This window comes from Sorex fumeus, unplaced genomic scaffold (genome assembly GCF_029834395.1).
Source record: "Sorex fumeus unplaced genomic scaffold, SorFum_2.1 ptg000061l, whole genome shotgun sequence".
Classification (NCBI taxonomy): Eukaryota; Metazoa; Chordata; class Mammalia; order Eulipotyphla; family Soricidae; genus Sorex; species Sorex fumeus.
In genome coordinates this window covers 35,936,413-35,955,180 of record NW_026606118.1, presented here as the reverse complement: position 1 = coordinate 35,955,180, position 18,768 = coordinate 35,936,413, and the positions used below count along the sequence as shown (strand labels likewise).

Here is an 18,768-nt window from a genome sequence, read left to right as displayed (position 1 = left end):
CAGAGCACTGCCAGGTGTGTTCCCTCCCTCAAAAAACCAACCAACTGCTGCCGCCTCCCCCCCCCCCCCGCCCCCTCCCTACCACCCAAATGAAAGTTAGTGTTCCGAAATAGAATAGGTGAAGAAGAAGGAATTTGACTCCTTTAACTCAGTCTACTCCTGAGGAATTCTACCAACATACTGAAAGAGATCTCTGTTAATGAAAAGAAGTGCACCTGAATGTAATATATAGCTACTTCTTGTTCTTTATTTCTGCTACTTTTAATTTAGAATAAGGGGTGAAAAGGCAGTTTGTTGGAAATAATTACAGCTTGTATGTGGAAGTTGTTAGGAAATAGGAGTTTAAATTTGTGTATTAAAAGATCACTGATTGGTTGACTTTGCCATGTTGGAGTTATAAAGTGGGAATGGAAGGTTATGCAAAATATTTTGGAATTTGACCTAGTCTGTTTATGTGTGCTTACTCTAGGATATAAAGAAGAAGAATTTAATTGGCAGACGTATCTTAAGACTTGTAAAGCTCAAGCTGCTCCCAAGTCACTATTTGAAAATCAGAATATAGTAAGTACATCCAAAATACTTTTCCTTTTAAAGGAAGTGGCTTTTGAGAGTTTCATAGCATAAATTACAAGTAATAACAAAAATAGCTGCTGTAAATTTTACTGCCTTAGTAAATAGAATACTCTTACTGTAATTAATCTTTAAAAGTAACTTAAAATCTTCATAAATACCTATATTTTTCACTATTTCATACCTTTTTTTTTGAGGGGGAGGAGGTAGAAGATAACAATATAGGACAAAACCCAAGTATATTTTTCAGCTAAGGTGCCTATTGAGATCATCTGGGATATTTTGTTTCTAGTGTCTTCTATTTAGAAGTGTTGTTGAAATGGGATTCACTTAGTGAGATGAATGTAACCATCTTTAGATTTATGTGCTAGAGACTGATTTGCTTTCACTTCAGTTTCTAGCTTCCCTTTGCAGTAAAGCAGACAGAAGCAAAGTATGATTATTTGCGTATTTTCTACTTCCTGACCTGTGTTCCTACTTTCTATTACATGTTTCTCTGTTGCCATCTCTGCAGAGGACATGATATGTTAGATTCTTCTCCCCTGCCCAAGTTTTAATCTAATTGAAATGAACGGAGAGCAAGCAGGGGGAAAACTAGTGCCATTTTTATAGCTTTATGAGGGCTGGATATGACCAAAAGAGAGCTGCTTGGTTCTAAGCCCTAGAATTAAAGGATTCACTGTTCCTTCTTACCATGTTGCCCTAGCCCAGGAGCACTGAATCAGGGCAGATCTAATCTCCAGAGGGGCTGAGGACCATCATATAGAATCTCTACTCTGTATAGGTTCTCTGTATATCTTCTCTCTCGAGTAGTGAATATTCCATCCAAATTTCAGTCAGAATAGTGACTGAGAGCATGGCGAGCAGACAGTAATGTTTCACTAATGGGATTCTTTTCAAATGGAATAAATATTAGAAATGTAGAAAAACCTTTTTATACAATTCAAATCCTCTCCATTTGGGAAATGATGCTAATCAGTTGTTTTGAGGGCATTAGTTTAATGATGGAGACATCTTTGTTTATATTGCACATAAGGTGGGTTAAATTAGAGAAGTGTATTTGTGCAGGGGAGGGGCTTAATAATGGACCCTAGGCCCCATATTGCTAGGTTTAAATATCTTAATTGAAAGGATAGGTAAATTGCTGATATGAAAAGACTGTCTAGTATTTCTGGTCTGGCAAGGGGAGGAGAATGACATGTGGAACCTGCGCTGGTCTACTGTGAGTTCTCTGGATTTCCTAATCTTGCCTTTGTTTTTGCTTGATGAATTCAGCAGGAGCTTTGATTAACTGCCTTGAGCCATCTTCTTAAATTCTGTGCATTACTAGAAAACGGTTTGATCACGGACTATGTGAGAGCTAGAACCCATTAATTTTTCTGTTTCATGATTCCTTGACCTTAAAATACTGACATGTTTATGATCAGAACTGATAATTTCAGGAGTTAAATGTACAATAAAGATTTCCATGTAACATTTGTATTTCTTTCAGTTCAGGCTAGGTTTCATTCTGATTTCTTTCTGTCTATATTTTACTTTTTGTCATGATCGTTTTATTTTGTAGTAAAAGAAAAAGGTTAGTCATGTTTTACATAGTGATTAAAATAGTACCTGTATACTTTCAGTCTGGTGAACTGGTAATCTTCTGCGTATGATTTATTTCCCCTCACGATTATTATAAGCGGGTCAGAGAAATAGCACAGGAGATACAGTGCTTGTCTTGCTAGCAGCTGATTGTCATCTACCCACCACTTTGTGGTACTACACACAGTACACCCAAAATAACAAGAGTTGCTCCTGAGCACAGAGCCAAGAATAGAAATAGCCCCTCGGCACTGCCCAGTGTGATCCTAAAAATGTGATCTCATTTTTACTGCCTATCACACTATTAGTGAACTTATTATTGTCTTAGTGGCATATTCCAGATGGCTAATATTCTGTGGCTCTCCTTTCATTAAAAAATATTTTGAGTACCTATATGTATTGAGTTAATTCATTTGGTGTTGTTAATAGTATCTGTAGTTTTAAGTAAAAGTCATCATAATTTGCAGTTTCAATTTCATTGCATGAAAATGACCTACTTTCAGTAGAGTATTCTTTAGAGAGATCTTTTAAGAAGTGGGAGTGAATTTGTACTCTTACGCATTTTAACTTATTAAATGACTATTTTATGTGAAATAATGTTCATTGTTTAAGTTTATTATAAAAGGAAAAGGATTTATTCACTATATAGTTATAAATAGTGGATAAAACTTGAATAAGTTTTATAGTAGTAGTATTCGTATAACCAAGCTGCCAAATCACTTGTTGAAATGAGTTATAAGGTTGTGGGGTGTTTTAATTTTGAGATACAGATTGTAAACTATGTTAGCAGCAGGGCTTCTTTTTCTTTTGGGGCCACGCACAGCAATGCTCAGGGCTTTCTCCAGGCTCTGGGCTCAGGGATCACTCCTGGCAGACTCAGGGTACCATCTGTGGTACATGTGATGTAATCTGGGTCAGCCATGTGCAAGGCAAGTACTGTACCAGCTGGACTATATCTCAAGCCCAAAAGAATTGTTCTTATTGTGGCTTGTTGGAAAACTGCTCAGCTGTGAAAACTTGTATAGGGCTTGTAAATTCTGTAAATAAAACCCAGGGATGACAGGTTTGCTAGGAGGAGGTGCAGACAGGGTGCAGGTCTTTCTGTTAAGTGTGTGCTTATCTCCAATTAAATCTGTATACTTTGTAGACAGTGATTCCATCCGGCTTTCGAGTTGGAATGAAGCTTGAAGCTGTAGACAAAAAGAATCCTGCATTCATCTGTGTTGCTACGGTAACAGATATGGTGGACAATCGTTTCCTCGTGCATTTTGACAACTGGGATGAGAGCTATGACTATTGGTGAGACATTTCCATTGCTGTCCTCCTTAGCTAATGTTTTTTTGTTTGTTTTTACTAAAAGACCAAGTATATATAGTAGTAATGCTTAATTTATAATTTAAAAATAGCATTGTTTTGCTACTCTTTCCCTATTTCAGTAATTTTTTTTTTTTTGGAGTGGGGTGGGAGATGCTCACGTTCAAGTGGTGCTCAAGAGGCAACAACCCCTCTCTGTGATTTTCAGCCCAGCTGCTATGATTCTGAGGGAGTTACCCACAGGTGGCCCTGTGTTGGGGGACTCCAGAGCTACACTTAGTGATGCTTGGGAGATCATTTACTGCGGGGATCAGACTGGGGTCAGTGTGTGCCTTCACCCCTATACTGTCTCATCAGTATGTGTTTTAGCCCCTATACTATATCTGCGGTCCTCCCCCGCCCCCATTTCAGATTTTTCATTTTTTTACATGCTCCATATGGCACATATTCTACATAACATCCTTAACTCTGCTTTGTGCTTTGTATCATAATGAACTTCCTGCGGTGGAAGTGCAGTTTCCATAGACACACTCCCAGTATGTGCTCCAAGGTGAGTGCGTGCACAGACTCAACGCTTTTCCTCTTTGATGCATTTGACAAATTCAATCTCTGCTTCCTGTTTTCATGCCCAGTCACTAATATTTTTTATTTGCAGTAGCTGAATGAAAGCACATTATTAGAGGTTCCTATTGTTTTATCACAGTTTACATAACTTGGTTACAATATTATTAACTTTTTTAGTTACAGTGTACAAGTTTATGCATCACCCATGTGCCCACACCCCTGCACCACTGTCTTCCCCATCCCTGAGACGTTGTTTCAGGGCACCCGGGCAATTCTTAGAGTGTTGCTCCCACTCTGAGGTTGGTGGGAACCTTGAGGTGCTAGGGATTGCATTTGGACCTTGAGCAAGAAATTTGGACCTGAGCAAGAAATGTGCTCAGCCCTCTGAGCTGCCTTCCCATCCCAGGGATACTATTTTTCAATCCTTAAACACACTTCTTCATATATACCATGTAAAGTAGTAGGAACAACATATTATAAAATTGTGTAATTCTTCATCTTTTTCCTCTTGTAACTTTTATCACAAAACTCAGTTGTCTGTCCTATTGATAATTTCAGTCTAGATTTGTTGGCCAACTCTTCATTGTGTTGTTTTCCATATCCATTTACTCATTATATTGCCTGTTAATTGATGATTATTTTATTTAAAATTATTTGTATCAATCTCAGGCAAGAAAATTGATGAGGAAACTGTAATTTAAAATGCTCTGTCCCTGGGGCTAGAGCGATAATACAACAGGTAGGACGTTTGCCTTGCACGGGGCCTATTCAGGTTTGATTCCCAGCATCCCATATGGTCCCTTGAGCACTACTACGAGTAATTCCTGAGTACAAAGCCAGGAGTAGCCCCTATGCATTGCTGGGTATGACCCAAAAAGCAAAAGAATAAAAATAGGAAAGTGCTCTGTCCTGAAGAGAAACAGCTCACTATCCTTTTGGGTTTGATATCCTATGATGTTATCCTTTAGTGCTGATGCAAATGACCAGGATCCAGATCTTTAATTAATAAATGATACACTAAATCAATTAACTGGAACTTGTTAAAACAATAGAAAATTCACTGTTTTTAAATTACTGATTCACCTACTCACTTTTTTTAGCTTTAAACAAAATGAGAGAATAAGTTATATTTGTGGTCTTAAGAGTCTTGTAGCATTCTGAAAGTGTCGGTTCTTGCTTTATTGATATATGTATTTTTGTTGTTGTTTTGGGGCCACACCTGGGAATGTTCAGGGCTCACCCTGGGCTCTACATTCAAGACTCACTCCTGTGGGCACTGGGGACCGTGTGGGGTGCCAGGGATGCCACCCAGGTCAGCCACATGTAAGGCAAGGACCTACCCACTGTACTAACTCTGCAGCCCCAATAGGCATTTTTGTTTGTTGTTTGTTTGTTTGTTTTTTGCTTTTTGGGTCACACCCAGCGATGCACAGGGGTTACTCCTGGCTCATGCACTCAGGCATTACTCCTGGCAGTGCTCGGGGGACCATATGGTATGCTGGGAATCAAACCCAGGTTGACCACATGCAAGGCAAAAGCCCTACCCGCTGTGCTATCGCTCCAGCCCCAGCCAACAGTCATTTTTGTTTGATAACAAGTGCCTGGGAAATTGGAAGACCATAGGATCTTCTAATGTATTTTTCATTGTATTTTCTTTGTATAGGAGCCACATCCAGGAATGTTGTGGGGCCAGCTGTGCCGTTCCTGGCAGTGCCTTGTTTGGGGGGTGGGGGCTACTGGGAAGGTTGGTGGGCATGCAGAGATGAGAATTGAACCACCAGCATGGCCGTGCTAGACAGGTGCTCTTTCACGTGAGCTTTCTCCCGGCCTGTTGCTCTGCTTTAGAAGAAGAGAGAAAAAAATGTTTTCTTTTTTTTTTTTTTTGAGTTCTGGTTTTGTGCTTTTATGAGTACAAACTAATTATATTTAGGATGATATTTACTTTGAAGATTTTGCTTGCTTGTCTGACTATTGACATGAAATCGTATTTGTTAATCGTCAGCAAAAAGAATACAGTGTGTTCTCTTCCACAGTATGCAATTAAGGCACATTGAAAGTTGCTTAAGAGCCCTGGCATCTCTCCAGCTTTATTAATATTATGTTCTTTGATCTTTGAATTTTGGAATTATTTTTATCTGATAACTTACTAAGGTATATAATTGAGGTTACAAATTGGATTGCTTTTCCAAATTTAAAAGAGATTGGAAGAGAACATTTTTTTTCTTTAAATTAGTAATTTTATCTCTTTTTACCTTAGTGAAGATTTGAAATCGTTCTTTATGTACATATATATATAATTATTTATACATGAGTATATACTTATATATATTAGTGAACACACATTTATACATTTGTGGTACTGAGTGTTTAGTTGCAGTGAAACATTCCTTCCTTCCAAAGAGGATCACTGTGAAAAATGTATGTGGGGATGAGGTTTTGTTTTTAAAGTAAAAATTGCTTTACCTCTGAGGGTTTTTTCTTTTTTTTTTTTTTGCTTTTTTGGATCACACCTGGAAATGCACAGGGGTTACTCCTGGGGCTGCACTCAGGAATTACCCCTGGCGGTGCTCAGGGGACCAAATGGGATGCTGGGAATCAAACCCAGGTCGGCCGCATGCAAGGCAAACGCCCTACCCGTTGTGCTATTGCTCCAGCCTCCTACCTCAGATTTTTTACTGTTTGATTTGTTGTAGATGGTAGCTCTTAATTTTATCCCTCTAACAGTTATTACACTGAGGAATAATCCTTAATATTACAGGCACTCAGCACTAGGTAAGACTTTAGAAGTTGTGGGGAAGAATGGAAAATGCAGGGCAGCCACAGAGCTCCAAGGCATGGTGCCCCAGGCAGTGCTCGAAGGGCAGTGTGCAGCCTGAGGGCTCTGCCCTGGTGGAACACAGGAGGAGTCTCGACTCTGTGCCCCCAGGCACTGGGAAGGGAACTCCTTAAAAATGCTGTTTTCTGTAACTTTGTCTTTTGAGAACTAGAAAAGCATGACCACAGGACTTGGCCTGGTGATGTGAGGTTGCAACCCCATCCATCTCAGGAGTCCCAGTCAGGGCAAAATATCCAGTCAGGGCAAAAAAATTCAACAGACAGTTTGAGGATAAGAGAGAAACATTACACTAGTCCATTAGAGCAAATAGAGCAAATGTAGGGCTGGGATTTTCTCTGAATGTACTAAAAACCTATATATATATATATATATATATATATATATTCATTTGTTTGGGTGCCACACCCGGTGGTGCTCAGGGCTTACCCCTGGCTGTGCCCACAGGGGTCACTCTGGGGTCAGGGAACTGGACTGGATGGGGTACCAAGGATTGAAGGCGAAAAGCAAGGCAAGCATCTTACCCTCTGTACTATCTTTCTGACCCCTGTAAGCCTATTTTTAAAGAGAAAAAACTTTTTAACATAGAGAGTCATAGTAATTTTTTGTGTTTCCCCAAACTAAAATTGAGGCATCTATAGTGTTTTCAGTTTCTTAGAACAGTGTCAAAGCTAAGAGACTTGTTGTGCCATTAAATTGGGGCACATCGAACTGTTGGATTACAGAGATGAAAAGAGAAGACCTATGTAGTCCTAAACTTCAAGGGAGAGAAAAACACAAACACCTCTCTTTGGGCTGCAGGGAATATGATTAATGGTTAATTATTAGTAGCACCTAATCACTGTCTTGTTGGCACACCCAGTGAAGGGTTGACTCACTCATTGCAGGGTTCTGAGCTTCCATCTCTGTCTCTGTCTCTGTCCTCCCGTTGTTCATCGATTTGCTCGAGCGGGCCCAGTAAAGTCTCCATTGGAGACTTTGTTGTTACTGTGTTTGGCATATCGAATACATCACGGGTAGCTTGCCAGGCTCTGCCGTGCAGGCGAGATACTCTTGGTGGCTTGCCAGGCTCTCCGAGAGGGGCGGAGGAATCGAACTCGGGTTGACCGTGTTGGCTGCATGCAAGGCAAACGTCCAACCACTGTGCTATTGCTCCAGCCCTGAGCTTCCATAAGTACAGTGAAAGTGAGCTGAAACAGGATGATAGGAGTCAGTACTTACCGACAAGGATGGGCTGTTTCTAGCCAGGGAAAAATGCTTGAGCTTAGGACCAAAGATGTAAACAAAAACGTTTGGGGAATGGCCTTAGTCTGTCAGTATGTGACTTAACTCTTCTAAGCCTTAGTTGTCCCCTTTGCAAAAGACATTGGCAATTATACTTATCTTGTTAAGATGTTTGGAGAAAGCAGTTTGCAGTAAGTTAAAAAGATTGAGACCTTAAAGAAAGAGATTTTGCCCTAAAAGAAGTGGGCTATTGCTCAAGGGAAAATCTGTGTTGATGCAAGGTTTTCTTAGAGAATTTTGAACTTGGTTTGGGCCTACAGGGTGCTTGGCGCTTTTTTCAGGGTGGAGAAAGATGTGAAGCCTTTAAGAAGGGCTAACTTTGGCAAGGATTAAGATCTCATTTCTCAGCGAAAAGAAAATTAAGGGGAAAAGTCAGATTTTATACTAGGGCAAAGAGAGGGCATGTCCCTTGTCTTTTTCAAGTCACAATGTTAGTACAAATCAGTTTTTCTCAGTTTGAAGCAAGTAATATTGAAAAATAAGAAGCTGAATATTGAAAAATAAGAAACTAAATAAGAAGCTACCTTATGTAAGAGATGGAGTTGGAAATGAATTTGGAATGAAAAAGTGAAATAGATTACTCAACCCAATGATGATTGGGGAGGATTTAGTACTAAAAAATGTACCGAGTACTTACTTGGAGAACTGGAGACCTCAAGGAGATTATATACGATGGGAGCAAAAATAATAGTCATCAAGGTCTGGAATTGGCAAGTGGATGAGGACCATGGTCCTGTATTTCTTTTAGTAATTGAAGCCATTATAGCTTGAAATAAAAACAGAACTCCTTAAGAGTCTTGAAAAGTTCTTATTTGACTCTGCCTTGATCTGAGGAGCTCAATGTGTGTGCGTTCATTTTGCTTAACTTTTGGCTGTGATTGATAAAACCAGGGTGTCTTTCTTCTAATTTAGAGAAATCACTTAACCTCTGTATCTCCATAAAGTTAGGTTCTGGAAGTCCATTCACTTTATGTTGTAAACATGAGTTCTTTGTGGGTTGTTTCTCGCCTGACCTTTTGAAATCTAACAGTCTAGGTCTTTTGAATTTTTAAAAGGAGAACTTTGATTTTTTTTACAAACACACAAAAGTCTTTTCTTTGGGATATAAATATATATATATATATATATATTTATATAAATATATCCCAAATAAAGGAAGGAAATATCTAGCGATTCATGATTTGCCAAATTTTTCACCATTACTCTTTCTTGATTATGTTTCCTTTTGTTACATTTCTGCATTTGAACACTAGATGGGACTAAGATGACTTGTTCTACAATAGTAGCAGAAAATATTTCACAGCCTTGTAACTTTTGAATAAATCACTGTTGGTTTATTGAGAATATAAGTAAAACAAAAAATAGGCTACTCTTATTTTTATAATTTAATTGGATTGTTTGTTTAAGTGGTAACTTGATCAATAATTTGATGATATAAAACCTTATGTAAGATTCAGGTAGTACAGAGCTAAATAATGCCTTTATCTTCTCCTTATTTGTAATTTATAGAGAAATCTAGTAAGATCATGAGTTAGTAACAGCTAATGTTCATAATTTAATCATCATAAGTTTGGTATATTTTTGATAAAAAGTACTTGATACTTGTATTAGATAGGGAAGGAAAATGATCAGTGTTTCACATATTTTTTTTTTAATAAGCAAAAATGGGTTGAGGTCATTAGGAATAGCTATCAGATACAAGTGTCCCTAAAGTAATCACAAGTTAATAATAATAAAGAAAATGAAGAAAGGGGATGTTCTATATATAAATTTAATGGTATTTTCTATTAAAATCTGAGAAAAAACATCCCTACACTGGGTTACATCCATTTCTTTGTGTTGCTCTTGAGTGCTATTCTCTTGGAAATGTCAATTTAGAAAGTAATGACTAGCATGTTAGTCTCATTTAGTTAGAACATTTCTAAGATATTTGTTTGTTTTTCACTACATAAAGACCCTTCTCTTCCAGAATCTCCAGCCACCATTACCCTCCTGGTTTTCAGCTTCACATTTTCCCATGGAAAGGGTTTTGTTGCGATTTCCTGATCTTTTAGGATGTTCTCAGTGGATCTGGGAACAGCAAGACTGACTTCCTTGTCACCCTTGAGAGTTTAAACCAATGTTTCGCAGCCATTTTCTGACATGGTTTATTTCTAACCAGGTTGCCCTTTCTGTGCCCCATTCCTTTCCTTCCCTTGTGTTAGTCCCTTAGTCTTGTGCTGTGTGACCTCTTGTTTATACAGTTTTCACCAGTGCCCCCCTTGGAATATCCTGGAAGTCCATTATTTCCAAAGTAGATGTGCCTCACAACCCAACCCCATGCTGAACTGATCTAGGGGGATGGTAGTAGCCTCCCATGCAAATGGGATATTTTATGTTTGCTTAAAGATTGTAGGTTCCTGGTGGGTGTTGAGTAGAAAGGAGACGGTAAAAAAAATAAATTTGGGAGCCTCTGTTTAGGCCAACATCGCTCAAACTTACCTACAGAAGAACACCAGTGTGTGCATGATGTGTATATATTAACCCACCAAAGCAGTGTTAAATATCATAGTTATATATCTTTAGGAGGTGTTAGATTAAACACTTTGAAACTGTCTATAGTATGACTTTATTCTAATGATGTGCTTTGGATATCTCTGAGAGGGAGTATATTTTGAACATGGGTCCTGAGATATTTTAATAAAGATTGTTACACTTTTTGTCTTTGGCAGGGCTCAGGGTACCATATCAGGTGCTGTTATCCTACCCTCTGTACTATGTCTCTAGCCTCCCTTTTATCACCCTTTTACTTTATTTGAAAACCATGGTTTACAAAGTTTTTCACGATGATTTGTTACAGGCATTCAATATTCTAACACCAATCTTATCACCACCCTCCCTTCACCATTTTCTCCATTTTTCCAACCTGCCCCCATAGGAGACCCACAATAATTTGTTTTTTATGTTTATTTCCATTAAATGTCTAACATAATGTTCAAAAATCTTATTTTTGTAGAAAAAAATCATGTTGGGGACATTAAGTCATTATCTGAGGTTTTACTAAGCTGTTGTTGGAAGATAAGCCTTCTGGGTTAATGTTTTTCTTAGTTGATATTCATTGACTTCTGTGGTATATCCTGTTCAATCTGGTGTGATTCTGCTGGAATGTCAGAGTTACAACATATGGCACAGCCAAGAATATGACTGCATGCTTCAGAAAATCAAGAATGATTAACTGGGTATGGCTGCCAGGTCTTCTAAAAGTACAGGGAGATGGGGGAGGTTGCCCACCACAACTCCAACAACACCTGAAGTTTTTAGCCACAAAGACCCGGGTACCTGGAGTTTTTTGGCAGATTAAGTTCTCTGTGGCACTCAGTCCTGGGGTGGTGGGGTCCAGTCAGAGGCATAACAGCAGCTTTGAGGTTGTGGGAGTGGCTGCTAAGGCTTTTGTTTGGCTGAACTTTCTCTGAGATTGGCCCAGAGGTCTCACCCGAAGCCCTTGTATTTTAAAAGACATTCTAAACTTCAATATTTTTTAAGTAATGCAGAGACTATGTATATCTCACTCCACTTTAGCTAAACATTTATGTTTATATATATATTTGTGTATATGTAAACATATACACCTGACTCCTTGAACAATATATAATATATATTAATATATATTGTTTATAATATATAATAATATATTAATATATATTGTTTATAATATATAGTAATATATATTATTAACAATATCTTATATATAATATAATATATATTGTTCAAGGAGCCAGGTGGTGGAATTGAACTAGAGTTGACCACATTAAGACAAGCACTTAATCTACTGTACTATCTCTTCCACACTGGAATAACTACTATAAAATATCATATTATGCTATTACTCTGCCTAAAGTCTAGTACATGATGGTCTGGAAAGCATTTTACTTTTACTGGTATTTGAGGATTTGATCACTTGACATCCCATTACTCATTGATTTGCTGAAGCAGGTGCCAGTAACGACTCTATTCGTCCGTGTCGCGTGCTAGTGTAGACCAATGGGGTCTGCTTGTTCTAGGAACACAAAGAGCCTCAAACCAATCATTCAGGGTCTTGACAAATAAATATGACCATCTCGTAGGTGGGCGGCCACGTGATCTTTTGACATCCCATGGAATCCAGGCGGTAATTTGAGGATTTATTGTTATTAATTGCAATTTTCTAATTTATATAACCTACAGGTGTGAAGCAACTAGTCCACACATTCATCCTGTTGGGTGGTGTAAAGAACATAGAAGAACTCTTATAACTCCTCCAGGTTTGTGTTCTTGTGAATCTCATATTATTTACAATTATTGGGAGTCAACAATCCTTTTATGTAGAGGGCCAGCTAGTAAATATTTTTTAGCCTATGGACTGTATTCTCTCTACTGAAACTATTTAGTGTTGTCTGTATTGCAACTATTTAATCCATTTATTACCACAAAAATGGCCAAAACTGATAGGTAAATGAATGTGTTGTAATAAGATTTTATTTGCAAAAACTGGCAGGTAGCCAGCAGGTGGGTGTTGCTGGCCACTGACATTCCTCCAAGTATAAAAGCACTGATATAGTAGGGATCGCAAGTTCTCTCTTCTTTGAAAAAAAAGTACATTTTAAAAGAAAAAAATTGTATTCAAAGATTTTTTTTCTCAAGTTGAAATGTCTAATCTCTATATTAATATACTTTTCATTGGTGGTGGAGGGGAAACATGAACACTTAGCAGTGCTCAGGAGTTACTCTTGGCTCTGCACTTAGGAATTACTGTGATGTGCTCAAGGGACCATTTGGGAAGCCATGGATTGAAAATGACTACATTAATTTTTCCCTTGTGATTCCTGATAATCGTAACATTATTTTGCACCTTTATATAGCAGTCCCTCTCTGTTCTCAGAAGTTTTTAGGTACCAGTTATTTGAGTTTGGCCACAAAGCTCTGTTGTTATTCTCCATATTTTATATCCTTTTACTTTATGTTCTAAAGAACAGATTCTGTGGCTTCATAACATCAGGACAGGGTTTTTAAGCACATGATGGCTTAAAGTGCCATGGCTGATGCTGGTAGGAAGAGACAGTTCCCAGGTAACACAAAGCAGCACTGTGCTATAGGTAGGCGTTTGTGGATGCTTGTCAAAAGGGAAGAATAACCTGCTCCTCGTTTCTAGGAATTGTTTTGGGAATGTAACTTGCACCATGTAAGCAGAAGGACATAAACACCCCGTATGAAGCTTCTCATGCTTACTTCATTTCATTCTAACTGGGGAAGAATGAAATTCTTCTCATTCTGACTGAGTTCAATCTAACTCCAGCTGGGGACTGGAGAGCTAGTACGGTGGGTAGGGTGTTCACCTTGCGTGCAGTGGACTTGGCCTCAATCACTGACATCCCATATGGTTCCCTGAGCACCACCAGGAGTGATCCTTGAGTGCAAAGCCAGGAGTAATCTCTGAGCATTGTGAGGTTTGCCCCCAAAACAAAATATAACAAACAAAAAAACTCTAAAAGTTGGTATCATTTTCAGGCTTGTCCCCAGTTCTTTGATGCAGTTGCTTAGTTAATTCTTGATCATTTACTCACTCAGCTCAAACAATTCCCATGAGGTTAAGGCACTTTGTGAACTTTCTCAGTTGACAAGGGGAAAATCTAATCCTTTACTGATTTACAGAGCTGTTTAAAGGTAAAAAAAAATAGGTAAACTATATTGTTTTAAAAAATGCTATTAATCGGCACAGCAAGGTGGCTTAGTGATTGAAAGCAGACCAGGCCTGTGTGAAACCCTGGGGTTTAGTCCCTGGCACACCACCAAAGTGAAAAACAGCTTGAAAATAACTTATTCATGGTTTCATGACCCAAGTGTACCTCTTCCTGGAAGATTACTCTGCTTGAACCCTCCTGTGTCTCGTGGCTTACATATTAATAGCTGATAAATGTTGATCACATAGTTATGTGTTTTCTACTATTACCCTCTAAATTTCTGTGAGGATTCTTTCAGCTCTCCTAATTTGAAGTAAATCCTCCCCTGACCCCCATTGCTGTTTGTGGTCACAGTCAGGGATCTGGTAAATACTGAACCCATGAACAATAATTTCTGCCTATGTTTGCAGTGAGTGAGTCACCCTGGGAAGCAGTGATGTTCAAGGTACTATTGTTGGCTTTATATGAGAAGCGAAAGACCGTATCATCTCTTTCCTTTCCTGGATAAAATTCAGGAAAAAATCCTGGATATAATACACAAGGGAAAAATACATAGATTTTTGTAAATATGAAAACACATAATTTATTGCTAAAATGGACCAAACACAACTGTGTCATTATCCCTAAAATTGGTTAAAATACTAAGTTAATATTATCTGTTGTGTGTAATGAAGAGACTTTTTTGTATATCCTATGTTGATGTTACTTTACTTTATGGCTCTATAACAGAAAATAGAGTTCCCATTCTCTGGGCCTTTTTCTCTAAGGACAGATTTCTGACTGCTTCTGATCTACCTGAGAGGAAGGGACCCTAATCACCCAAGTCCCTCAGGCAGGCGCCCTTCTGCACTCCAGGCTCCAGTTGCCTCAAACCCAGTTCCCTGAGAAGCCTTCTGCCTGCCCCCTCTGGGTGTCCTCCCTAAACTTGTAGCATACTTTCTTGCTTTTAGAATGATTTTATTTTTAACTGTCCCACTACATATGCCATATTTTCCCACTACATATGCCATAGGAACCATAAGCTACCTTCTTAGATGGAAACTTCTCTAGTTTAGCTCAGCCACTAGAAACACAGTAGCCAATAACTCATAAGCCTATCTTAACTCACACTGCATATCAAGTAGAATAGTAACAGTGAACGTGAAGGACTAAACCACACTTGTCACAATGGTAAAGCAACGCAAAAGCCCACCAAACTTTCTTATTGAAGAGTCTAGCCCAGATGACACCAACAGTACTATAGTGTTAGACAACCTCTCTGACAAGGAATTCAGAAGGGAGCTACTTAGGATGCTTAGGGAACTAAAAGAAACAATGGAAAGCAATGCCAATGGAAGACAGGACGATTTGAAGGCAGAAATGAGGAAAATGCAGTCGGAAATGTCAGACCTGAAAAATCTCGTAGGCGAATTGAGAAACTCAGTGGAAGGCCTCAGCAGCAGAGTAAGAGCTGCTGAGAACAGACTCAGTGAGCTCAAAGATGAAGTTCAGAGACTCCAGAAAAGAGCAGAAAATGGAAAAGAGACTCACAATTCGGGAACAGATGGCAAGAGAAGATTGTGATGAAGCCAAGAGGGGTAACATAAGAATTATTGGAGTCCCAGAGGTACAGGAAGAAAACCTTGAAGAAGAAACTGTCAAAGACATCATTGCTACAACGTATCCAGAGCTGAAGAAAACTTGTGACCACATTCAGAAGGCCTGAAGGGTACCAGCTAGAAGAAATCCGAATAAAAATACCCCAAGACACATTGTGATCAAAATGACCAAAACCTTAGACAGACAAAATTCTGAAAGCAGCAAGATCGAAGAAAGAAATCTCTTACAAAGGAGCATCCTTAAAATTCACAGCTGATTTTTCTGATGAAACCCTCATGGCCCGAAAACAGTGGTGGGACATAGTGAAAAAACTCAATGAAATAAATGCCTCACCAAAAATACTTTACCCAGCGAGACTCTCACCCATAATAGAAGGAACAACACACAGTTTCACAGACAAACAACAGCTCAGGAACTTCATAGACTCAAAACCATGGTTACAAGAACAACTAAATGGGCTACTTTAAGGCAAGAAAAACCCCTCAAATACACCAAATTTCAACAGAACAATGGGACAAAATCCCATAACAATAATCTCTCTCAATGTCAATGGGCTAAACGCACCAATTAAAAAACATAGAGTGGCAGGATGGATTAGAAAATTGAACCCAATATTCTGCTGCCTGCAAGAAACACATCTCAATAGTCAAAGCAAACACAGACTCAAAGTCAAAGGCTGGAAAACAATCCTACAGGCAAACAGCTCCCATAAAAAAGCTGGGGTAGCCATACTAATATCAGACCACATCGATTTCAGAGTGAAGAAGGTCATAAGAGACAGTGAAGGCCATTTCTTATTGATCAAAGGATCTGTACAACAGGAAGAACTTAAAATAATAAATGTATATGCATAGCACAGCGGTAGGGCATTCGCCTTACAAGCGGCCAACATGGCCGACCCGAGTTCGATTCCTCCGCCCCTCTCAGAGAGCCCGGCAAGCGACCGAGAGTATTCGATATTCCAGACACAGTAACAACAAAGTCTCCAATGGAGACGTTACTGGTCCTGCTTGAGTATATGCACCTAATGAGAGACCAGCAAAGTACTTAAAACAACTACTCATAGATTTGGAAAAAGACATCAATAGCAACACAATGCTAGTGGGAGACTTCAACACCGCTTTGTCACCTCTGGATAGATCAACTAGACTCAAGCATAGCAAGGACATACTTCATCTGAGGGAAAGAATGGAAGAAAGGGACTTAGTAGATATATACAGGACACTTCATCCACAAAAATCTGAATACACATTCTTCTCAAGCGTACATGGAACATTCTCCAAGATAGACCACATGCTGAGCCACAAAACATGCCTCCATAAAATTAAGAAGATAGAAATTGTACCAACAATCTTCTCAGACCATAATGCGCTGAAATTAGAAGTAAATTACACAGAAAAACAGAAAACTAAATCAAACACCTGGAAATTAAAATGTGTGCTATTGAACAACGAGTGGATTAGACAGGAAATCAAAGAGGAAATCAAAAGATTCCTAGAAACGAATGAAAATGAGAACACGAGTTACCAAAACTTATGGGACACAGCAAAAGCTGTGTTAAGAGGAAAGTTTATAGCTCTACAAGCATTCCTCAGGAAGGAGGAGCGAGCACACATACTTAACCTAACCTCACAGCTTAAGAGCTTGGAGAAGGACCAAAAAAAGGAGCACAACCCGAACAGGAGAAAGGAAATAATAAAACTCAGAGCAGAGATTAACGAGATGGAAACCCAAAAAACAGTCCGAAAGATCAATGAAACCAAGAGCTGGTTCTTTGAGAAAATTAACAAGATCGATAAGCCTCTAGCAAAACTCACAAAGAAAGGGAGAGAGAAAACCCTAATAAACCGAATCAGAAATGAAAAGGGGGTCATCACAACAGAAACTACAGAAATTCAAAGGATCCTCAGGGAGTACTTTGAGAAGCTTTATGCCACGGAACATCAAAACCTCGAGGAAATGGATAAATTCCTAGACTCCTACAGATTCCCAAGGCTGAACCAAGAAGACTTGGAATACCGGAACAGACCTATCACTATCAAGGAAATTGAAATGGTAATAAAAAGTCTCCTCAAGCACAAAAGCCCTGGCCCGGATGGATTCACTAGTGAATTCTTCCAAATCTTTAAAGAAGACTTACTCCCAATCCTCTTTAAGCTTTTCCACGAAATTGAAATATCAAAAACACTTCCGAATAGTTTCTACAAAGCGAATATCACACTGATACCAAAAGCAGACAGAGATACCACAAAGAAAGAGAATTACAGGCCTATATCCCTGATGAACACAGATGCAAAGATCCTCAACAAACTACTAGCAAATAGAACCCAACTACTCATCAAAAAGATCATACACCATGACCAAGTAGGATTCATCCCAGGGATGCAAGGATGGTTTAACATTTGGAAATCAATCAACATAATCCATCATATCAACAAAAGAAAAGATAAAAAGCATATGACTATATCAATAGATGCAGAGAAAGCATTTGACAAGATCCAGCACCCCTTTATGATGAAAACCCTAGCCAAAATGGATATAGAGGGGACCTTCCTCAACATAATTAAAGCCATCTACCACAAGCCTACAGCAAGCATCATCCTCAATGGGGAAAAACTGAGAGCCTTCCCTCTAAGATCAGGGATGAGACAAGGATGCCCACTATCTCCACTGCTGTTCAATATAGTACTGGAAGTACTTGCAATAGCAATTAGGCAAGAAAAAGATATTAAGGGCATTCAGGTAGGAAAGGAAGAAATCAAGCTCTCACTATTCGCAGATGATATGATGATACTCTTAGAGAACCCAATAACCTCCACCAAAAAACTCCTAGAAACAATAGATTCATATAGTAAAGTTGCAGGCTATAAAATGAATACCCAAAAGTCCATGGCTTTCCTATACGCAAACAATGAGAGAGAAGAAAGCAACATGAAAAAAACAATCCCATTCACAATTGTGCCCCAGAAAATCAAGTACCTAGGAATCAGCTTAACTAAGGAAGTAAAGGACCTGTACAAAGAAAACTACAAAACCCTACTTCAGGAAATAAAAGAGGACATGAGGAAATGGAAAGATATCCCCTGCTCATGGGTCGGGAGAATTAACATTGTCAAAATGGCAATACTACCGAAAGCATTGTATAAATTCAATGCAATCCCTATAAGGATACCCATGACATTCTTCAAAGAAATGGAGCAAACACTCCTGAAATTTATATGGAACAATAAGCCCCCACGAATAGCTAAAGCAATTCTTGGGAAAAAGAAAATGGGAGGAATCAACCTCCCTAACTTCAAACTCTAATACAAAGCAGTAATAATT

At 38.8% G+C, this 18,768-nt stretch overlaps 1 protein-coding gene across 5 annotated transcripts in view; it reads left to right on the top strand.

Moving 5' to 3' along the window:
- The window catches only part of L3MBTL3 (L3MBTL histone methyl-lysine binding protein 3), a 128,285-nt gene that overhangs the window by 50,796 nt on the left and 58,721 nt on the right, over window positions 1-18,768 (top strand). For all 5 annotated transcript variants that reach the window (XM_056126162.1, XM_056126160.1, XM_056126161.1 and 2 more), the window contains 3 exons: window positions 470-561; window positions 3,302-3,453; window positions 12,353-12,429. In XM_056126162.1, coding sequence (XP_055982137.1) covers window positions 470-561; window positions 3,302-3,453; window positions 12,353-12,429 — 321 coding nt within the window. The remainder of the gene's footprint in view (window positions 1-469; window positions 562-3,301; window positions 3,454-12,352; window positions 12,430-18,768) is intronic.